Genomic DNA, 24523 nt, shown 5'->3' on the forward strand with positions numbered 1-24523 from the left:
AAGATAATACTGTATATGCCAAGAACAGATGCAAACTGGGTAAGTAGCATTTTCTGTTCAAGGCATATGAGCGGTAGATCATATGCTTTAGCATAGACTATATAGCAGTTACTCTCAAGCGGTAGCTAACCTCTATCTGTTGCAGTGGTCTGAAATAGTGTTCTTGAAACAGCCTGGCCCACACTAGCTTCTTGTCTCGCTAACACATCTACACAGTAGTGTTTTGTGAATGTGTGTGGTGTAGACCATGTTGCAGCTTTGCAGATATCATCTAAGTGTATGTTCCCTAAGAATGCCATGGAAGCCCTTAGTTTGCGTGGTGTGTGCTCTGGGAGTTATTGTTATGTGCGTTTAGCCTTAATGTAGCATATTTGTATGCACTTAAATATCCACTGTGCAATACCTGCTTTTGATATAGGATTGCCTTTATGCGGTGGTGAAAAAGCAACAAAGAGTTGTTTGGGTTTCCTAAAAGATGTAGTTATTTCACTGTAATGCTCTTTTAACATCTAATTTGAGACTAGCACATTCTGCCACTGAGTCTGGTTGGGAAAAAACACTGGTAACTCAGATTGGTTGAGATGAAAGGCAGAAACGACTTTGGGTAAGAATTTGCGGTTAGTCCTAAGAACCACTTAATTTTGGTGAATTTGTAAAAATGTTTCTTGTATGGTTAGTGCCTGGAGTTCACCAACTCTTTAAAGAGATGTGATGGCTATGAGGACGGCTACCTTCCGCGTCTGAAATTGTAGTTCACATTTGTGCAACGCCTCAAATGGTGGGCCCATGAGTCTTGTAAGGACTATATTAAGGTTCCACACAGGAAACGGTGTAAGTCCAGGAGGAATGATTCTCTTCAGTCCTTCCATAAAAGCTTTGATAGCGGGTACATAAAACACGGACAAGTGTTGTCTGTTTTGTAGGTAAGCCGCTATTGCAGCAAGATGCAGTCTTATTGATTTATATGCTAAGTTAGCCCGCTGTACGTGTAGGTGTAACAGATAGCAAATTATGTTTTGAATGGAAGCATCAAGCGGATTGATTTGATTGTTATTACAATAAATTACAAATCGTTTCCATTTTGCTGCATAGCATGCTCTTGTGTTAGGGAGTCTAGCCTCTTTAATGACGTTCATGCAGTCTGGCTGGAGATTAAGGTAGCCAAACTATGATTTCAGGTGCCAGATCGCAAGGTTGAGTTGACTGGGATCTGGATGCTTTATCTCTCCATGGTTCTGAGGGAGAAGCTTAGGGGAGAGGTGTCGTTTTTGATGAGGAACTACTGATAGATCGAACAGGGTTGTGAACCAGTGTTGTCAAGCCCATGTGGGAGCAACTAGGATCATTGGGAGGGAATGTTGCTTAAGCTTCCGAACCAGTAGTGGAATTAGCGGGAGAGGTGGAAAAATCGTAAGCAAATATCCCTGACCAATTGATCCATAGCGCATTGCCTTTGGACAATGGTTGTGGATGCCTGGAAGCGAAGTTTGGGCATTTTGCGTTGAGGTGTGTGGCAAACAGATCTATGTCTGGGTAGCCCCACATTTGAAAAAAGGAATTCGTTACTTACCTGTCCACTATAGTTCTCCAGTATTATCTTTCATAGATTCACATGCTTGTATCTTCCCCGTCATCATGGTGAGAGTCTCACGGTAACAGAATGACCAAAGCAGTATCATAGAGAAGAAAAACTTTATCAGTCTGTGAGACCAGAGAGACGGCTCATCTGATACTCTCCTGAATCTTGATATTGCCGCCAAATGCACTTTCAACGAGGCATGTGACAGACCTGCTTTTGATAACGACAACAGGTAAGGCAGAATACCTTCTGGGGGTACAGTCAATGGATGTAGACTTTGACTGGCACACCAGTGAAAGAAGCGTGTCCATTTTGCTGTGTATGTCTTGTTGGTTGACATAGCTCTAGATTGCGATAGTATTTGTCTGCAGTCTTGTGGAATGCTCATGGCTTGGAATACCCGCTTATGAGGTTCCATGCGGATAATTTTAGCGATGCTAGGTCTGGATGCAGAATTTGGCCGTTGCTCATCGATATGAGGCTCTGTAATGTCGGGAATTGCACTTGGTTGCCTTTTGACATCTGCAGCAGATCTGAAAACCATGCCTGCCTCGGCCAAGCTGGTGCTATCAGAATGACATGACACGGTTCTGATCTCATCTTGCGAAGCACTCGCGGTATTAAGGGAATTGGTGGGAATGCGTAAGCGAACATTCCCATCCAGTCTGTGTGAAATGCATTGCCTTTGGAATCCCGCTGAGGTTACCTGGACGCAAACTGATCGCATTTCGAATTGTCCCGGGTTGCGAACAAGTCGAATGTTGGTGTGCACCATCTTTGAAACACTCTGTGAAGCTGAGTGTCGTGCAGTTCCCTCTCGTGCGACACACTCGCCTTGCGACTTAGGACATCTGCCCGTGTGTTGAGGATGCCCTGTATATGCTGCACCTGAATAGAAATGTCGTGACTTATCAGCCATTTCCAAATCATTTGCGCCAGCGCAGAAAGTTGCTTGGATCTTGTTCCTCCTTGCTTTAGAAGATAAAACATAGTCGTGGTGCTGTCTGTCTGAATGAGCATCGACGAGCTCTGGATTCTGGGCAGGAAAGCTTGAAGTCCCAGAAACACCGCTTTGAGCTCCAACCAGTAGCGGTGCGTCCATTAAGGGCGCTGGGGCGTTGCCCCACCAGCTGTCCGACCGTGGTGCCCGCAGCTCCCTCCCTCGGTTTTTGTGAACTTAAGTAAACTGAACTCTCAGTCAGTTTACTTAAGTTCGGTCGGAGATGCCCTGCCTTTGTAGAAGAACTGAACTGACAATGCCTGTCAGTTAGCATGACGTCGGTGCGCCCACCCCCTTCAGAGTCTGAAGGGGGTGGGCGGACCGACGTCATGCTAACTGACAGGCATTCACATTGTCGTCAGACATGGGACACGAGTGGGGCACAAGTACGCATGAGTGGGGACGGAGGGCACATTTTTCTCCGTGCCCACGCATGCGCACTAGTGCCTGCTGTGGCTGGGGCAAAGGCTCAAGCCTCTGTTTTCTAATGGGCTGGGCGGGCAGAGAGTAGCTGTGCCCTACAGGCGCCAGGATTGGCTGTGAGGGATCGGCGGTCGGCGGAAGTGCCTGTAGGCGGCTAGGCGCCAACAGCAATCATGAGACCTGGACCCCGGAGCACAGAAGGCGCAGACCTGGTAAGTTTTAAAAATTGAAATGTTTTATTTGTTAACCCCAGCCCTGCGCGACATGACCCATTTTGTTTGCTCACCCAAGCAGACGGGAAACAATGGATTGGTAGCGAGTCTCTGGGCTTCGCTAATCCACTGGGCGATGCCTGAGGGGTGGGGGAGGGCACCCAGTTAAACCGGTGACCCATCTGCTGGACGAGTATTTGCCTTCTGAGGGCAGCAGCCAGACCACCACCTGATCCTCCCCCCCCCCCCCTCATTCAAAGACCACCCTTTACCCGCTGTGCCACAATTGGGGCCTGGCACAGAAGGGATTGTGACTTGAGGAAAGTGTACCGTGTTCACTTACACGTGCAACATAATGTGTCCTGGCATTTTCTGTGTCAGCCCAGTTGATTTAATGCGGCATCCCGTGAGTGACTACAGATCCCAGAACGCAATAGGATATCACATGAAACGGAAACCCAGGATCTGAAAGGGGGTGTCTGGGTGAAGTGACAGCAAAACAGCCCACATGTTAGTCCCTGCTTCCCCGACTACGGGTCAGCAGGGTTTCCGCGGAGAAGTGTAGGTCTTTTGCTTCAGAGCATGTGCGCATCCCACTAGATAGAAATGTATTAAAGTGCGCTGAGCATTTTTAAAGAACCGGGCGGATGCATTATTGGGGGGGGGAGGTTGTGGCCTTACGCCCAGAACTGCCGACTTTGGAGCTGGGGAACCGGGTTCGACCCTCGGCGTCGGCTCAGTTTCCTGTGATTCTGGGCAAATCATTGAATCTCTCCGTGCCTACCAAGAAATGATTGTGTCCTTGTTTAACGTACCTAGTTCTTATGTAAAGCGCTCCAATACCTTCCGGTCGAGTTTGCGCTACATAAATCTACAACAACAAAAATAGATGCTCCAAGGTTTCCTTTTTTATGTGGCATAGTCTGCACAGGCCGACCCTGGCTAGTGACTTCTATCTTCTATTGCCTTCTTTAATTGTGACTCGAGTACCACGAGTCTTGCTAAGGATCTGCTTGAGTACTGTCTCTCCTAGGGCTCTATTCAGGTATGGCTAGATGCGTTTTCTTGTATGATTTCGTTTTCAACTTAATGTTACAGTTAGCTCCTATTGTTTTGATGTCTTTCTATCTGCCCGGGCTACATAGGCTCGTGTAAAGTTTGCATAGATCATGTTACTAACTTCCGCTCCTCCTCCATGTGGGTTACGTGCAATTTTGACTTTCCATTAGCTGTGAAGGGTGCTCTGTGTCACGACGCATAGGATTCAGCGCATGTGCGTCAGATATAAATTGAATGCGCACGCTCGAGCCTGCAGCAGTTCATGCTGAGGTGAGTCACAGTCCAGTGCCCTGCGGGTGCCCAAGACGCTGTAACAAAGCCCGGAACGCAGCACAGAATTACTTAAAAAGTTTAGAATCTGGATTCGTGGCAGGTGAGATGAGGCAGACAAAGGGAACTTTGAATGAAGATTCTGAAAGTGTCAGTTTGTCACACTGAGTACTATTGTGCCTCAAAACAGCTCAGACACGTCAGTTTAGATGATATGCCCATTCATTTTTTGGCCCCTCTCCGGAGATTGCCCATAATATCGTTGTTTTGTTGGTAACCTACTGGTAAAAAAAAAATAGCTGTATCCAAAATATACAATGTTGCCATGACCCCCACTGCACGACCGCGAGTATTGCAAGAGGCTGAGCAGTGTGCCTGTGTGAGTCCGGGGTGAGTGATGTCTGTGTGAGTGCAGGCTGAGCAGTGTGCCTGTGTGAGTCCAGGGTGAGTGATGTCTGTGTGAGTGCATGGTGAGCAGTGTGCCTGCGTGAGTCCAGGGTGAGTGATGTCTATGTGAGTGCATGGTGAGCAGTTTGCCTGTGTGAGTCCAGGGTGAGTGATGTCTGTGTGAGTGCAGGCTGAGCAGTGTGCCTGCGTGAGTCCAGGGTGAGTGATGTCTATGTGAGTGCATGGTGAGCAGTTTGCCTGTGTGAGTCCAGGGTGAGTGATGTCTGTGTGAGCGCAGGGTCAGCAGTGTGCCTGTGTGAGTGAAGTCTGTGACAGTGCAGGGTCGGTGATGTCTGTGTGAGCGCAGGGTGAGCAGTGTGCCTGTGTGAGTCCAGAGTGAGTGATGTGGATGGGTGAATGCTGGCTTAGTGATGTGTCAGGGAAGGGTGAGTAATGTGTCTATGAGTGCAGTGTGACTGTGCCTATGTGAATGCAGGGAGGGAGATGTATCTGTGCAAGTGCAAATAGACTTGTCTGGCTACTCCCAGAGATGTATTCGCCAAGCCACCTCTTTCTCAAATGTGCTTCAGAATGCACCATTTGCCCACTCTTTTTTCAAAATGTTCTCATGGGAGAACCCCCAAACCCCCCCATAGGTGGTTCGGCCTCGCTTGCTGAACTCGCTCACCACAGTTCAGTATTTACGCCCCACCACTTTCAAATGTCACCAGCCGCCACTGGCTCCAACATATTTATGTGAAGCTGTGCTTCCCACTCTGACCAGTGGCCCTGGATCTCCAGCTCCTGAAGGTGCGCGCCCCATCCTTGCAACGAAGCGTCCGTCGTCATCACATATTTGTGATTCTGAGGTACAAAATTCAGACCCTGATTCAAGTTCTTCTGAACCTTCCACCATGACATGGCCACCTTCATACGGTGAGTAATGGTAATCCGATTTTCGAAAGTTCCTTTGGACTGAACCCACTGCTCGTCCAGATGTTCCTGCAAGGGTCTCATTCGAAGACGGCAGTTTGGAACCAGTGGGATGCAAGAGGACATCATCCCCAACAAGGATTTGTACATCCGCAGAGAAGTGAACCTTTTTGTCTGAAGGGATGTTGCTAGGCCCATTATTTTTCTCATCCTTTCTTCGGACGGGTATGCTTTAGTTTCCTTGGTGCATATTCATGCCCCTAGGAATTGAATGCCCTGAGCTGGAATCAGTTAAGACTTTTCTAAGTTGGTTCTTAGGCCTAACCGATGGAACAGGTGGATGCAGCACTGAAGGGACCTCATGGCTCCTGTGAATTATGGACCGGTCACCAGCCAATCGTCCAGATATGGGTAAATGCTATGCACTCTTAACCTTAAGTGGGCCGCCACCGGGGCCATGCATTTGGTAAACCCCCTCGGGCCGATTTGAGGCCAAATGGCAACACCTTGAATTGGAAATGGCGACTCTACAGCAAATCTTAAATATTTTCTGTGCTTCCGATGAATTGGGATATGGAAGTATACATCCATGAGATCCAACGAAGCCATGAAGTCTTTCCTCTTTAACATTAGGAGGATCTCTTGTAACGAGAGCATTCGGAAGGGAATTTTCTTAATGTATTGATTCAGATCCCTCAAATCCAATACCTGTCTCCACTTCGTACTTTATTTCTTCTTGATGAGGAAGAAATGCGAATAGAAGCCTTTCCCTCTGTGTTGTTGAGGTACTTCTGCTACAGCCCCCTTCCGCAAGAGTGATTGGACTTCCTTTTGCAGCTCTTGACGATGTTGATGGTGTCTGAGCACCGGGGGATGATCTGGTGGCATTTGTACAAACTCTAGGGTATGGCCTCTGCTTATTACGTCCAAAACCTATTTGTCCGATGTTATGGACATCCAATTGTCGAAGAAGAGAGACAGATAGTGGTCGTTTTCCGGGATCTGCTGTGTGGGGAGCGCCGGCATGAGATCATTGCCTTCTGTTAGATTGTTGATTCTTTCCTCTATTGGAGGACTTGCCCCTAGATTGCTGCTGGATAGAGGAGTTGGAAGGCCTATATTTATTGCCTGTATTGTATTGCCTATATCCTTGCTGGTTATAGGGCTGATATCTGTTGGATGAATATGAAGATCTCTGATTAAATTGACCCCTTGAACCTCGTTTACGAAAGGACTGGAACCTTCCTTGCTGAAGGGATCCCAGCGCCCTAGCCGTATCTGTATCTTGATACCCTGCAGCGCTTCGTCTTCATGTTTTCCAAAAAGATTTTCGCCGTCGAATGCCATGTCCACAATCTCCGCCTGCAACTCCGGACAAAAAGGATGTTGCCTTTAACTAACCCTGTCTCCGAAGTGAAACTGCTCCTGCCATCTGCCTGAAAGCCATAGAGGAAACATCCATGGCAACATCAATGGATTCTGAGGCCGACTTTGCCCCATCGCGGAGGATAGCAGCTGCCTCCTCTTTCTTATCCTCCGGTAGTGCAGCCAGAATGGGTGCTAAATCCGACCACATTTGCCTGTTAAAACGGCTAATTAGGGCCATAGCACTGGCTGCTTTAATAGTAGAGGCTGCCAAACCTCTTCCCAGCTCCATCCATCCTCCGTCCTTCTTTGTCTGGCGGCACCAACGAAGTAGAAAGCAGATTCTTTGAATTCCTTTGTGCCGCCTGCGTCACCACCAACTCTGGTCTCGGGCGTCCTATCAGACAGGCCGGAGAAGACTCTGGTGCTCTACATTTCTTTTCGATTCTAGGAACCGAAACCGCGATGAAAGCTGGTGTCTTCAAAATTTTTAGACCCTCCTCCCAAATGAGAGGAATAATCTGGATTGAGCGAGCAGATTTCCTGGCGTAGTCTTTGAAATCATATAAGAAACATTCAGTTTCTTTAACCTCCATTTCCAGATCAAATCTCTTGGCTGCTTTTTCCATAATGTCATGGAGTCCTCCAATATCCTGAGGAGGAGAAGTGGTTGGCAGCGGAGTAGGTGAAGGGGCCGACGGCAAAATGTACTCATTCCATTCCTGACCTCCTGTAGAATCTTGTATAAGTTCACCTTACTCAGGTTGTTCATCATCATCGGTGTCCGTCAGATCGTCCCTGATCGTTATCACTGGCGGCGATTTCACAGACTGCTTTTGAGGAGTAGATTGGGTCCTCGGGGGCTGTGATGTAGTCGCCGGCGTAGATGAAGAAGGCGCATTCGCCTCTGGAAAACGACGATAATAGTCGTTAATCCTGAACCTCGGGTCAGAAACCAGAGATACAGGTATGGAGACTGACTCTTCTCGCGACTCCTCTCGCGATTCTTCTTGTTGCTCATCTTACTCACCATAGTCACAAGTCTCCTGGAAAGATTCATATCTTGAATATTGAGAATGAGCTCTCTCCTTAAAGGAAAACACCTTCTCTTCATCTGTGTCCTGGCTTTTTATCCTAAGTTGTGATGAGCTATAGGCCACTCCGGATGACTCCTCCCCTTCTGAATCCTGCTCCAGCAAAGAAGATGGGGGTAGAGGCGAAATCTGCGTCCACAACGTGAATTCTGCAGATTTGCTTATGGTCGCCGAACCCCTCGACGACTGAAATGAGCGAATGGATATCAAAGTCTTCGACTGTGGTGATTTAAATGCCTTTGCCGTTGAAATTACACTCTTCGTCGACGGAGTCGTCGTCACCAAAGCCATCGTCGACGGAACCGTCGTCAACGACTTCGTCACTGATCCTATTGTCGACGATGTCATCTTCGACGGGATGATCAAACTTGTCGACACTGCCTTAGTTCCCGTCGTCGACGCAGCTGCTGTCGTCGAAACAGTCGTCGACGGTGAAGTCGTCGACGGGGCTGAAGTCTTTGCCACAGATTTTACAGTAGAAACCAGGGAGCTGGCCGACGGAGCAGACCCTGCCCCTTTATGACCTGACTGCTTCTTGAGGAGAGTATGAGGGAGAGATGACACCTCCTTCCCCTTTGATTTAACCTTCTTAGGCTCCACTCTTTCCTCAGAATGTGAGGCCTTTCTCTTTTTAGGTGTTAAGGTAGTAGACTACTCACCAGAATCTGAATCTGATGCGGCCTTCTTTTGAAGCCACAACAGCAAACGAGCCTCTCTGTCCCTCAGAGTTTTAGCAGAGAAGGTTCTACAATATTTACAATCCTTGGCCACATGCTTTGGATGAAGACAATATAAGCAGTCCTTGTGAGGGTCTTCAGAGAAAAGCCTAGCCTTTCCACAGGATCTGCAAGGCCTAAAAAGCCTCTTTTTAGAGCCTTCAGCCATTATAAAAGAAATAGGTACTCACAATACCTTAATCCAGATGATAAGACAGTTGAAAATAAAAAGGCCAATAGTTCACACAGGAACAGCAAACTGAGCAGAGCTCAGGGAGACTCGTTTCTCACACGAAGGCCGATAGAAATCGGAGGCAGGAAGGTTCTGCTGGGGAGTGTGAGGGCAGGACAGCAATGCTGATTGGCTGACTTTTGGACCAAACAATGAGGAGGTCTGGTTACCAAATAGTACAGTCCCTAGGGGTTTTTCTATGCAGTTTTTCTTCTCTATGATACTGCTTTGGTCATTCTGTTACCGTGAGACTCCCACCTTGACGACGGGGAAGATACAAGCATGTGAATCTATGTAATACTGGAGAATGGGAGAACTTCTTGAGGGTGTAGTTCACATTCGTGGATCTGTTGTCTTTGATGACAGAGCAGATGTGCAATTTGATTGTTCTGCAAGGAGATGTATATTTTGAAGTATGACCCATGTCCATATGCTTTGAGCTTGGTGTAAAAGCTGTAGAGAACGCACCCCCCGTTTTTATATGTAGTACATTGCTGTCATGTTTGTACGAACTAGGACAGCTTTGCCTACTAGATGTATCTGAAAAGCTTTCAATGCTAGAAAAATTGCTAGCTGCTGCAGATGGCTTATGTGGAGTTGTTTTTGTTGCAGAGTTCACATGCCATGAATGGTATGTTTGTGAAGATGAGCTCCCCAACTAGTTTGGGATGAGTCTGCTGTGAGCACGATCTGTGGAACCGAGTCGATGAATGGCCGCCCTTTGGAAAGGTTTTGTGTATTCCACCACTGCAGAGAGCGATGAGTTCGGCCGTCCACCAACACCAGATCTGTAAATGACCTGGAGCATGGTTCCACTGATGTGCAAAGCATTCCTGTAGGGGACACATTTGGAGTCTTGTGTAAGTAACAATTAGAATGCAAGACGCCGTCATCCCGATCAACTGCATTAACACTCGGGCTGGTAGTGAGTGCTGCGGTTGATGTTATATTAGGGTTTGCATGTTGCGTATTTTGACTAGGTTGGGGTAAGCTAGAGCTTTGCAAGTGTCTACTGTGGCTCGTAGGTATGCTTGCGTGTTGGAGAGTTGAAGATGAGACTTGGTGAGGTTGACCGTGAATCTCAAGTCGTGAAGCAGCTGAACTATTTTGTGAGTGTGGTGTATGCAGTTGTGTTGCGACTTGGCTTTTATTAGCCAGTCATCTAAGTAAGGGAAGATGTGAATGTGTTGTCTACTTAAATGAGCTGCGACTACTGCTAGACACTTGGTGAAGACTCATGGTGCTTCCCGAATGGGAGGACTTTGAATTGGTAATGTTGTCCATCCACCACGAACCTGAGATATTTCCTGTGAGCTAGGTGGATGGTAATATAGAAGTAGGTGTCCTTTAAATTTAGAGTGAAACGAAAGTCGCCTTGCTGAAGCAATGGGAGCACCTGTTGAAGGGTGATCATGTGGAAGAAATCTGATTGAATGTAGAGGTTGTCTGAGGTCCAGTATGGGCCAGAGGGAGGCATCTTTTTTTTGGAATCAAAAAGTATAGGGAGTACACTCCCGTACCTTGATGACGTAATGGGACCGGTTCTAGTGCATGTTTGTCTAACAGAGAGAGGACCTTTTGTTTTACCAGGGTGAGATGTTCTGATGACATTGCACGCTGTCTTGGAAGGATTGTTGGTGGAGTGCTGGTAAGTTCCAGGCAATAACCATGTTGGATATTTTGTATTACCCACTTGTCTGAGGTGATTGAATGCCAGACAGATAGGAACTGTGAGAGACATCCCCCGACAGGAGTGGAGAGAAGCCACTGTTTATTGGCAGGGGAAGCGCAGGTGGAATTACCTCTGCCTCTTCCCTTGTTATTATTTCTCAGTAACCTCCTCAAAAATAGCCTCTGGAGGAGTGAGATTGGTTGTTCCCTTTCTAAGAGGAGGAGGGGGGATTTTTTACTACAGTGTCTTTAAACCACCCCGTAAAGGAGCGACAAAAGGAACCCCTGCTAGAAGCTAATTGTAGGGCTTCCATTGATTTTGCAGTTTCGGTGTCTTTCTTAATTTTTTCTAATGGAGTATCTACTGCTGGCCCAAAAAGATGCTCTTTGTTAAAGGACTGTTTAAGTAAGGAGAATTGCACCTCCTGCTTGAATACAGAGATTCGAAGCCAAGCGTGTCTCCGCAACAGTATGCTAGTGTTAATAGCACGAGAAGCTGTGTCCGCTGCATCTGGGGCGCATTTTATGGAATTGTTGGTGATAAGCTTCCCTTCCTGAATGAGGTCGTTCGTTTTAGTTTTATACTCCTTAGGCAAATGTTGCATGAGTTTTTCCAACTCATCATAGTGGGCCCTGTCGTAGCGAGCCGCCTGAGCATTGGCAATATGCCAATAATAGGCGGCCTGTGAAGCTACTCTCTTTCCAGAGGTATCAATACGTTTAGACTCCTTATCAGGAGATGGGGAGTCGCCTGTAGTTTGAGAGTTAGCTCTCTTGCAGGTGTTAGATACAACAAGAGTGTCTAATGGTAACTGACCTTTTATGCCCCAGACATCACCATTGCCATCCCTGAAGATTATAAGATCACACGCAAGGACCGTACCAGCCACACAGGAGGAGGAATCGCTATCGTCCATAAGAAATCAATCCGCATCTCTACCAGCTCTGACGTCAACCTCGCCAACTCCGAACACCTTCACTTCCAGATCCACATCGACCCCAAGACCACACTCAGAGGCACCCTCCTCTATAGACCACCAGGACCCCGCGCAAAATTCAGTGAAGACATCGCGGACTTCGTCACTCCACACGCGCTCCCTTCCAAAGACTACATCCTTCTGGGAGACCTCAACTTTCACCTTGAAAAGATCAACGACCGCAACACCACCACCCTCTTGGACAACCTCGCCAACCTTGGACTTAAACAACTAGTCACTTCCCCCACCCACATCGCAGGTCACACACTCGACCCCATCTTCACATCCAGCAATCATGTCTCCTTCAGCTACACTACAGATCTCCTATGGACCGACCACAGCTGCGTTCACTTCACCTACAACAAGCCGAAACCCATCAACCACTCTCAACCTACCCTGCAAAGAAACTGGAAGAAAATCACCACGGACCAAATCTCCGCATCGCTCCTTCGAAACTCCCCAGCCCTCTCTTCTAACGCCAACGAAGCCGCCGCCAACCTCACCCTATGGTTATCCAACACCGCCGACACCTTAGCTCCACTGAAAAAACGTCAAAGCAAACCTGGCAGCAAGAAGGCCTCATGGTTCAACGATGATCTCAAGAAGTCCAAGAAGCTCTGCCGCTCCCTCGAAAAGGCCTGGAAAAAAGACCCAACCACCAGCACCAAGGACGCCTTCAAAAGCGCCACCCGCACTCACCACCAACTGATCCGAAAACCCAAGAGAACAGTATTCAAGGATCGTCTTGACAACAACGCCCACAACAGCAAGGAACTTTTCAACATCGTCAAGGAATTTTCCAATCCCTCGGCCAACTCCAACGACATCACCCCCTCTCAAACCCTCTGCGACTCCCTAGCATCTTTTTTCCACAACAAGATTGCAGACATCCACAACAGCTTTGACAACCAACCCGGAAACCAACCCACCCTACCATCTGCTGACCCTCCTCCCCCAGCGAACACCCTTAACGCCTGGAACCCAATCTCCACTGAGGACACCATCCGCATGATGAACTCCATCCACTCAGGATCCCCCACAGACCCTTGCCCTCACCACATCTTCAACAAAGCAGACTCCGTCATAGCACCGCACCTCCGAGACGTCATCAACTGCTCCTTCAACTCCGCTACCTTCCCTGAAGACTGGAAACACGCTGAACTCACCGCCCTTCTGAAAAAACCAACAGCAGACCCCACCGAACTCAAAAATTACCGCCCCATCTCGCTTCTTCCATTCCCGGCCAAAGTCATCGAGAAAGCCGTCAACAACCAGCTCGCCGCCTTCCTCGAAGCCAACAAATCACTCGACCCCTCACAATCTGGCTTCCGAGCAAAACACAGCACTGAGACCGCCCTCATCGCAGCAACAGACGACATTCGAACTCTACTGGACAATGGAGACACAGTCGCCCTCATCCTCCTCGACCTCTCTGCAGCATTCGACACAGTCTGCCACAGCACCCTCTTACAACGCCTCAATAACATCGGAATTCAAGGAAAAGCACTTGAATGGATCACCTCGTTCCTCACCGGAAGAACCCAGAGAGTCCGCCTTCCTCCATTCAAGTCCGAGGCCTCTGAAGTCATTTGCGGCGTACCACAAGGATCCTCACTCAGCCCCACCCTCTTCAACGTATACATGAGCCCCCTCGCGGCCATCGCACGCCAACACAACCTCAACATCATCTCTTACGCGGACGACACTCAACTGATCCTTTCTCTCACCAATGACCCCAGCACCGCCAAAACTAACCTACACGAAGGAATGAAAGAAGTTGCCGAATGGATGAAACAAAGCCGTCTGAAACTGAACTCAGACAAAACAGAAGTCCTCATCTTAGGTACATCCCCCTCTGCATGGGACGACTCTTGGTGGCCGGAAGCCCTTGGAAAAGCACCCATCCCGACAGACCACGCACGGAACCTTGGCGTCATCCTGGATTCTTCACTCTCAATGAACAGACAAGTCAGCGCCGTATCCTCTTCCTGCTTCAACATTCTTCGCATGCTCAGAAAAACATTTCGCTGGATCCCCTCCGAAACAAGGAAAACAGTCACCCACGCTCTGGTCACGAGCCGGCTGGACTACGGAAACACCCTCTACGCAGGCACCACTGCTAAACTCCAGAAGAAACTCCAACGAATCCAAAACGCCTCAGCCAGGCTCATATTAGACATCCCACGCAACGAACACATCTCTGGTCACCTTAAAGACCTCCACTGGCTACCCGTCAATAAGAGGATCACTTTCCGTCTGCTTACCCACGCACACAAATCACTCTAAGACAGCGGACCAGATTGCCTCAACTCTCGACTGTCCTTCTACACCCCCTCCCGCCAACTACGTTCTTCCAGCCAAGCCCTCGCCACGGTACCTCGCATTAACAAGACCACCATGGGAGGCAGATCCTTTTCATACCTGGCTGCTAAGACATGGAACTCACTCCCCGCTTACCTTCGCCTCACCCAGAACCACCTAGCGTTCAGAAAGCAGCTTAAAACGTGGATATTTGACAAATAATCCTCCTCCCCTCCTAAGCGCCTTGAAACCCTCTGGGTATGTAGTGCGCTATACAAATTTTATGACTTGACTTGTATACAGGGTCAGTAGGAGCGGACTTGAATTTTTTATCCACCTTATGTGTTAGTATGCTGGCTCTAACTGGGTCTTTGAATAACTAGTCGGTATGTTTCAGCATGCCCTTTAGCATTAATAAAGTGTTAGTAGACCTCTATGAGTGTGTGAATGTTTCTACAAAGAAATCCTTTTCTAGAGGGTCTGTATGTAGTTCCACCCCGTGATATTGGACAGCCCTGTTGATAAGTTGTGCAAAGCCAATATTGTCATCAGGTGGGGAAGCTCTGGAGAGATACAGGTCAGAGTGATTAGGTTGATCTGGATCCTTATCATAAACATCCCAGGGATCTGTGTCAAGTGGTATGTCAGGATCTTGAGTGATATGATTATGATCATCCCCATTCCCATCTCCCAAATCCTGTGAGTCGGGTGACATTGGAGGTGGTGAATTTGATGGTGTAATGTGTAAATTGAGAATAGGAGGAGGAGATGGAGGTATATAAGGGGGAGAAGGATTAGTACCCATATCTCTTTTTTTCTTCTGTGTTTTAGGAAGAGTAGCCAGAAGGTGTCCAGTTTTCGGATCAAAACTAAGTCTTTTTTGTTTTGGATCCAGAGGTGTGTCTTCGGATGGAAGTTCCTTAGAAGGAGTATCTGTTTCTATTAAGGTAAATTTTTCGGTGCCGAGTGTTTGAATGCTTAGTTTTAACCGGTTTAGGCTGTGGAGCCTTCAGAGGGTATGTTTTGGCTCTGAACTTTACGGCACGGAGGTTGTTTAAGAGGGTTTCCGCTCCAAGGTTTTCGGTATCTAAGGTGTTTTTCGGTGCCGATGGCGTGGGAAGTGGCACGTTTCTCCTTATGTTTCGGTGCCGCAGGTGTTGGTTCAGCACCGGACTGGAGCCAGCTCGAGCATGAGCCGGAAGGCTTGTGTTTCAGTTTCATAGCTGGGCTGGTGGGCGGGTCATCTGAAACTTTTTCTCGGTGTCGACCGGAGCCTGAGGGCGATACCAGAGCCTTTTCTTTCTTTTGTCTGAGCGTGGCGGGCACATGGGGATCTGTACTCATGGTACGTTGACCCGGAGTGACGTTCAGTTCTTCTTCGGCAGCACTGTGTTCTAGTTCTTCGCAGAAGATGTCCGGAAGGAGCTGCGTTGCATCTCGTGGCGTCGAGCCAGACGATCACGGATGGTCTTCGATTGGAATGATCCACATGCTTCGCAGGACCGTTCATGTTCCGGGGATAAGCACAGGTTGCAGACCTCGTGCAAGTTGGTGCGTGGAAATTTATCACGACACCCGGAACATAGCTTGAACAGAGTCCGTTCCATCGATTGTAGGCCCGACTCTAAGTTACCGATCAAAGGTTTTCACAGTGTACACAATACGCGTAGTATGGGAAACTGCGTTCGAAAGACCATACAGTCGAGGGTAGAGGATTGTGCGTCGAAGGGGTTCGAAAAGAATACCGAACCGGAGCGCCGCAAAAAAACATCCAAACCCGATGGCAGAAAAAAAACAATCTGGGTATGGAGTCGTTGCCCATGCGCACTATCACTGAAAGGAGGAGTCACCTACCTCGTGACTGCAAAGACTTCTTCTAACAAAAATAAAGTGCAAACATCTGGCCCCAACAGCAGATGGCGATCTATGCTTAAGCATATGATCTACAGCTCATATGCCTCGAACATATACATTAATACTTAAAATTATAATTAAAACTTTCCCTGATGCTTACAAAGGAAGCCATTTCGAATACACATCTGTCCTCTTGTCTGACATTCAAGGTATCGCACGTCAGATAAATTCACTCAAATAAATAGTAGGCAGTGCGCTGCAGTGCAAACTCTGCTAGGTCACTCGAAGACTAATTCACAAGGGTATCTGCACAACTAAAGTGACACATGTACAACCATTGTGTAGGCAGACCTGATTCACCAATGAGGTCTAGTGGAATTTTGCTGTTGCAAGTGGGATGTACTAGTTTAGAAAGTAAGATTGTGTGCTGGATTTTCTACAAATCCAAATTTAGGGCTAAGGGTTGGTTTATGTGTGTGTCCATCGGAGGTCCTACATGCAATTACGGCGTATGGGAATCCAGCATGAGTTAAACTATTTTCTCTGTTCAGAAATGTGCAGTCTGCTGAACTTCTATGCACCAGTTCACAGAGCACTAGCAATTAGGATTGCTAGTTCTTACTGCAGCCCCTTGCAGGTTATAGATCACAGGTGTGTTACAGTTTACCACAAAGCCAGACATCAAACCCAATTTATGAAGTATCTGAATTACCTGCGGACCAACAATTTGAGATATCTGATATAGGGAAGAAGATTTTCAACGTACAACGACACACCATTATTTGAATTTGAAAGCATTTATTAAGCGCACATATACCTAGCGGTTTCTTGGCGCTGAGGATGCAGTTGAACCCAGTGAAAGGGGAGCAGAAGGTCAAGACGGAAAGGCTTGCAGGAAAAGATGAGTTTTAAGCGCCTTGTGGAAGTCAGAGTACAAGGGTAGTATAGATCTGATGGTAGGGGGGGAGAGAATTCCAGAAAGTGGGTATCCCTGCCCCTACCCACGTTCAGGGCTTGTACTAAGCCAGCCTTGAAAATCCATGTCGTTAGCGGTTCAATAGCACAAGTGAATGATAAAGCACAGAAGAGACAGCCCTCACGTGCAACTCTTGTAACCCTGCGTTAGCCAACGATGTCATGCTTAAAATGGGCAGCCTGAAGGATGTGGTCTTGGTCTGTGTAATTAAGGACTCCAGCTGTAATAGCACTGGAACTGGAACTAGAAGGGGTTCTCTGGGCTAGGACTTGATGTGCCTGCTTCAACCCAAAGCTGGCAGAAAGGTCCTGCTTCCGCTACCAGGATTCCAGCCATGTTCATAGGAGTTGTCCCGGATTGGCACCCTCGATACCCTTCCGAATTCCCATGATGTGGATAATATTTTTACGGGCCCGACTCTGCGTGTCCTTCACCTGCTAAGCCATGTCTTTGGTCATTGCTTCCAGGCAGGATACTGTTGTTCACAGGATAGGGAGTGTCTCGTCGGATTCTGAGATTCGGACCTCTGTGGATGTCATTCTGTCAGACACCTTATTCAAGTACTGTTGTAGTAGACATACATCCACAGCCATTTACCAGATTTTTAATGCCACTATGGAAGGCTGGATCACCAGTGTCCACTGCAGCATTTGGCTACTGCTGCTCATTCTGTGCCCTGGATGCTATGTCTGCAGGAAATGCTGTTAAGTTGATCAGGTTCTGGTATATCTTCCCATCTTATTTTGTTGTAGCTTTAGAGGCCAGGGTTTTATTCCTGCTCAGTTATGGGCGATTCCCATAATGGGGTAAAAAGCTGGGCAGGGGGTGGTGTCGGTCTGCTCAACTTTCTGCCACAAAGCCCCAGTGACCACCCAGTGGCATGAGGATAACGTTCACTTTGACAACGGCCACTAGGACTAAGGAGGTCTGCCTCATTCGAGGTCCACACCTGTCAGGAAAACTTCAGCCAATCTTCCACATGATGCCACAACTTTTTTTGTGTGTGGGGGGGGGGTCTCCTATCCAACTCAAGGTTCAGCTATGATTCTTCCTGCCAGTTCGCAGCCACCAGGAACCCACCAGCATGACCGAGGGAGGAAGGGGAAAATCCCCCATTCATAGCGTTCAGCAGGACGACAGTTGGGGATGAACAGGTCTGATCGCAGGTGCCGTGCCTATACATAAAAATAAGTGGTTGCTTCCATTGACACAGGGTTAGCTCTACTTCCAACCCCACCACACAGTAAGGGTAGGAACAGATCAGCTCAGACTACGCACCATGATACTCGTACCATCATGATACCTGTAACAACCACTACAATCAGAACCCCAAGGAGTTAAAAAAATTTTTAGGATTTTGGCCTGTAATCCTGCCCGCAAGAACACAGACAAAAAGTAACAGACAAGCCACTTCAACAGCTAGTAAAGAATCAATGTGTGCAATGTTCAAACTTTTTGTTATCTCTCACAGAGCGCATATAGGGAGCAAACACTGGAGCATGTGAGGGATTGTAGGAAATAAAAGAAATGCAAGATCAGACACTTTGGGTCTCCCTTTTAAAAGGATGGTATATTTAGGGCTGAGTCAACTACCTGCTCTTCCTTGATTCAATCACATGCTAAGCAGATATATGAAGGCATGAAGTGTAGGGTAGAAATACATTTTAAATTAGAGGGCTGAATGTATAGCTATCAATATATTACCTTTATTGTTATTAACAGATAATAACAGAGGGGTTCAAATTACATGGCAGAGAGAGTGAACTATGTAGCAAGAAAAATGAAATTATGTTGCATAATGCAGCACATCTAAGACAATATTAGTTCTTTTGTCAATAAACACACACTTAAAACTCTGTAGGCGAACAGTAATTAATACCAGTTTTAGAAATATAAACCTGAATACAGTAGTCAGCAAATGTAAGGTGACCAGTGAACCTTAGCCAAAAGTTCTCATTACAAGGCACATTTGGGCTTTTTTTTATATATACACGTCTGCCCGAGCTAGAAGTCTGTAAATTGTGCAGAAGATGATGGACTATATGGTAAATATGCAGCAAGCACTGCAGCAGCAGAATATCACAATTTAAGTTGCCTTGATTATTATAAAAGTAAACATGCTACCCATAAATGCGCTAAGATATGCAAATTAAACAATCAAAGTAGAATTAAGAGCCAGCACTATGCATACCAAAAACGGTACTTTTCAAATAGTGTGCAGGCCAGAATATGATTTACATCACAAATTGCATAAAAGAAGTATTTGTATCATATCTTAAGCAATGTTCTTCCAATAATGCGATCTCGTTTATAATACAGCAACAGCAAAACAGGTGTCCAATTATTTGGTTTATTCAATTATTCCTCTTCGTCTGCAGATCTTGGGAAATGCCCACATGGTGAATGCCAATGAAGACAGCATGAGAAGTAAGCAGATTCCCTGGTCTTCTAATCGTTTGTGCTAGTCAAACTCCCCAGCTCAGTTTCCCTCTGTGCAGCTACAGTTTTTGTGCCAAATTTACAGTAAAAGACTGCTGCGACAATCTCATTAAAGGTAATGGGAGCAGCATGATTATGTGTGTAGGCACAAAGGTTTGATTTGCTCAAAACTAGATTCTGAAAAGGTTTTTCTTTTTGTTTCATGACAAATGCCTTTTGGGTTTATAATGCCTCTGCTTAAGAGTATGCAGCTCCAAGAGCTCAAATCCTATGACCTGTGATTTAAGAGGTTTAAAATAGATGTATGTGTGTTATTTTACTATGTGATCTTCCAGGATGATGCAATCATTCACAGATGGGAGGCCTGAGAGGCAGTTTTAGAATAACCATCACATTCAACCCTCTCTTTAAGAGGGAAGGAGGGAAAAGTATTTACTCACTGGCGACACGTGGTTAATTTGCTCGACCTCGGCAGGATTTTCACTGTCTGCATGCTCATTGAGATTAGCTGTTTCACTACTGCTATTGCTCAAACTCGAATGATCTGCAATGCCATTTACAAAGAAGTTCTCTTGGTGGTTTCGCCAAACAAACTGATTGTTAGTGTGTTCTTCTAATGTCTTCAGCTCTAAAAGTTTAGTCTCCACCTGCAAAATAGAAGTATTTTACTTATCAATATCAAAGAATTCCACACAATTTGTAAACACATACAACACACTTTTATTACTAAAACCGATTACACATTCATAATTAACTTCAACTAGCCACTTCAAGCAAAAAGCCCAAGGTAATAGTTTAATATGCTCAAATGTATTTATCCTACAAGCTGTAGCGGAATATCAATAATATAAAGTTTCTATGAAATGTACCTGATATGGGATTGCCCAAAACACCAACATCTACTGCACACCACAATTTACCAGACCATAGTTTACATTATGTGGATTTGTCTGGCGCACTAGTCACCTGTGAGAGTATCTAGGCGCTGGAGCAAGCAAAAGACTGATGGTGTTGGGTGGATGTTGGGTGTTGTGCGAGTAAGAGTGAGGCTTAGGGTAGGTGGAAGTAAAGGTGACTGGATGTTCAAGAATGTTGGCCCGATGTTGTGCAGTGCCTTTCATACATGTGTGAGGAGTTTGAATTGGCTACATTGTGTATAGGGAGCCAGTAACGTGTGGTGAGATGTGTGTGTGTCGTGGGAGGTCAAGGATGAGTCTCGCTGCGGCATTCTGGATGGTCTGGAGTCGGTGGAGGAAATGGTTCGAGATACTGGCATCTCATGTGTTGCTGTAGTCTAATCTGCCTGTGATAAGGGCTTGCGTGATGATGCATCTGGTGTTCAGGGGTAACCACTTGAAGATCTTGAAGAGCAAGCGGAGAATATGGCAGGAGGTGGAGTCGATTGCATTGACCTGTGCTATCATGTTGAGTACGTCGTTCAGAACAATTCCTAGGTTCTGGCGTTGTGGGTTGGTGTGGACAGTTGGTCCTTCTAAAATGGCTAGCTATTACAGAGCATACTGCATTCACAGTGGTGAGGGATGTCAATAATTGTACAGACTGCATTGAAACCGACTGTTTCAATCTTTGTTCATACTACAAAGAATCCTCCAAGACTTACCAGTGGTAACATTCAATCTTACCAAAAGGAGCAAATTGATGAAGAGCTACTAGAGGACTACACAAAGACAATCCAGGCAACAAATTAGACCATTACCATCCAAACTGCTTCAATCCTGCACCCAACTCAAAGCATTTGAAACCATAGGATGTTGGATTCACAGTTAGGCTTAAAAACAGATCCACATAAAGATTAGTCGTAGGGTTAGTTCCCAAAAGTAACAGCAAAAACTCCATAAATTCACCACTTGGAGCAGCATATAAGTAAGAGCAAACTATTAGTGCAATTAAGAAACTACTGGGCAGCTATTAACAGAAACATAGTATGTTCACACAGTAAGGCCATACACCTATCATACTACCATTAAATGTTTCGATTAGCTTCATAATAATAATAGCAAAATTCCAAACTGAAGTATTTATTAAAAAAAATGGGCCATAGTGGGCACGCTGAGACTCATTAAGCCGTACTGAGCTTCAAAGGCCTGTATTCACTGTGGCTGCTTTTATTTTGATTTGGGGGAGGGTAAACCCTCACACTCAATGCCTCAGGCCCACGGGGAATTGCCCACAGCTGAAAATTCCCATTTAAGTCCTGCCCCAACCCCTATTGTTACACTTTTGCTAGACCTTATAATAGCCATAAACCTAGCCCTTGCCCTAATCCATAAGCCACATTAAGCCAAAACCTATTCAAGCCTTCCACAGCCACACACTTAATCCTACCACTAGCTCTAACCCAGTGAAAAAACTCTATGCAGTGGCTTAACTGGACTAATATCTGTACGGAACCTTGGCTATGGATGATTCTCTCTAAATTTATTGATTCTCTGTTGAGGATGAATTGTAATAGGTCATACCCTCACTCCACAGCAATGATTGAAATTAAAGGATAAGAACTCCAAAAAGTGTGGCCAATAATACATGTTTAGTGTAAAGAGAATTTCCTCACGGGAATCAAAATGCATCAGAACGAGTCCAACAGCATTAATAAGTAAAATACACATGGATGCAGCAACACTAAATGACCCCAAAGACAGTCTGTTTTCAATTACGGATTAGGCAAAATGAAACTATATTGGTGAGGAGCTGGTCATCTTTATATAAAAGACAATTGTAGGAAGGACATAAAGAAGTTTGTGACTGGCATCGTCCTACCGAGTGGATTTCCTGCTGCGAGTCCTCGAAGCACTGCTCCAGAGGGCCCAGTTGCACCTTTCCAGCCTCTACAGACTCCTCCAGTTGTGCGGCTTCCTGCTGGAGTCGGTTTAACTCCTCCTTGGCTTTGCTCAGCTTCTCTTCGTAACTGGAGATTGTGGCCTCCTGATTGTGGATTTCAGCCTTTAGTGAGGTTATCTGCATTCAAAACCAAGATTCATCTTTTAAAGGCTTTATTTACGTATTGTTAAAATTATCAACTGATTTGCACAGGCTGAAGATATTGTAAGAGCACTGCATCTGGCAGAGGGTGGAGTTCAATAGTATTAAGATGGGAAGTTAAGTCTCAGGGGAAGGGGGAAATGACAGAGGGTAGGGGAAGAGAAGCAGTGCCTAAGGTAAGTTGCAGAGCATGTAGACGGTCAGGTAATGGAGAGCAGGGACAAGGGCAACACACTATAAGACTGATCAAGGTCTCAGAGCTTTTGGGTTATCAATTTATTTATAAAACACAATAATAGTAATATTTTAAAAGAATATTGTAGACCCAGCCATCTCCAAACTGGTAAGTAATGTGCCCTTAAATTAAATAGATAGAATAGCAGGGAAGATTCATTTTAAACAGATTTGTTGAGTCACTCATATATTCAACAGTCTGCAGATTATCAATTTCACACCAATGAATTACATAGGAGGACACTTTGCTTCCTACTGTCATAGCTCAAAAGATGTGATCAGACTTAATCCATATGCCCCAAGACCTGGAAAGAATGAATGCGTTACTTACCTGTAACTGCAGTTATCCAGTATTGGTATCTTTCCTAGATTCACATGCCTGAATCATTCCCCGACGTCGGGATAGGAGTCCCTGGTACATAAATAAAGTAATGTCTCAGACATATATACATAGTAATGGGCCGGAGGCCTCTCATTAGTAACATATCCATGCCCTTTTGTAAAAATGACCAAACTTTAGCGAAGAGCCAATCAGCTATCACCACCCTCTGGAACCTTCCTGGAAGGAGCTCTAAGAGCTCAGATTTTCGTAAGCACAGTGCTAAGTAGATGTATTACTGAGGGAACTAAAGCGAGCCCTTCCAGGGGAGGTGGGGGGGTTGTGAATCCATGAAAGATACCAATACTGGATAACTGCAGTTACAGGTAAGTAACGCATTCCTTATCCAGTATTAGGGTATCTTTCATAGATTCACATGCCTGAATCAGAGTAGCAAGCAATGATAAGCACATTTCGAATGGTACAATATGAAAGATCACCAGATAATAACATATCAATGTGAAATGCAAAAGGTACCAAAATGCAATATCAGAGAGAAATGTGTGTGTATACAGGATGAAGGTGGGATGAAGAGAGAAGGCTCACCTCTAGTGAAATAGATGACGGAGCACAGCTTGTCCCACTGCTGCATCTTTCATGAGTTCTGTATCCAAGCAGTAATTCCTGGTGAACGTATGTGGCGTTTTCCATGTTGCCGCTCTGCAAATGTCTGTAATGGGAACTCCACCAAAGAGTGCCATGAAAGTAGAGATAGCTCTAGTGGAATGAGCCCGAACCTTGGAATGCAGAGGTTGCTCTGCTTGCTGGTGACAGAAGGTAATAGCTACAGAGATCCACTGAGAAATACTCTGCTTAGTTAATGAAAGACCTTTCCTAGGTCGACTGAAAGCGACGAAGAGTTAGTTAGATTTGCGAAATGTCTTTGTTTTGTCAATGTAGAATTTAAGGCAGCGTTTGAGATCGAGGGAGTGGAGAGTCCTCTCTGCTGCCGTTTGAGGATTCGGAAAGAAAGAGCGCAAAACTATGGGCTCATTAAGGTGGAAGTCCGATGGGACCTTGGGTATAAATTTAAGATTGGTCTTCAGGATCACTCAGTCGTGTTTGAACTGAAGGAAAGGGTCCTGAATTGAGAATGCCTGAAGCTCACTCACTCGCTTCGTTGAAGTAAGAGCCAGTAGAAGTGCCTTTTTCCAGGAAAGATATTTAAGATAAGCTCTGTGTATCGGCTCAAAGGGATGTTTCATAGCTGAGCAAGAACTGTGTTAAGCAGCCAGGTAGAAGGTAAAGTCTTCACTGGAGGGAACGTTTTGAATAAGCCTTTAAGACATTGTTTAATTAGTTTATTAGACCAAAGAGAAGGGCCTGCAGAGGATCTTCTGAAGCAAGACTTTTCTGCCAAGTGAACTTTAATGGAAGCATGTGCAAGACCTGAGTTTGCCCGATGAAGAAGATAAGGCAATA

General features: G+C 46.1%; 1 protein-coding gene across 2 annotated transcripts in view; it reads right to left on the reverse strand.

Annotated features, from left to right (window-relative positions):
- EPS15 (epidermal growth factor receptor pathway substrate 15) overlaps positions 1–24523 on the reverse strand; it is a 916228-nt gene that overhangs the window by 261524 nt on the left and 630181 nt on the right. For both annotated transcript variants that reach the window (XM_086952422.1, XM_086952423.1), the window contains exons 15-16: positions 22267–22464; positions 19929–20135 (exon numbers count right to left, since the gene is read on the reverse strand). In XM_086952422.1, the coding sequence (XP_086808548.1) occupies positions 19929–20135; positions 22267–22464 (405 nt within the window). The remainder of the gene's footprint in view (positions 1–19928; positions 20136–22266; positions 22465–24523) is intronic.

Source organism: Lissotriton vulgaris, chromosome 1_1 (genome assembly GCF_964263255.1).
Source record: "Lissotriton vulgaris chromosome 1_1, aLisVul1.2, whole genome shotgun sequence".
NCBI classification, from domain to species: Eukaryota; Metazoa; Chordata; class Amphibia; order Caudata; family Salamandridae; genus Lissotriton; species Lissotriton vulgaris.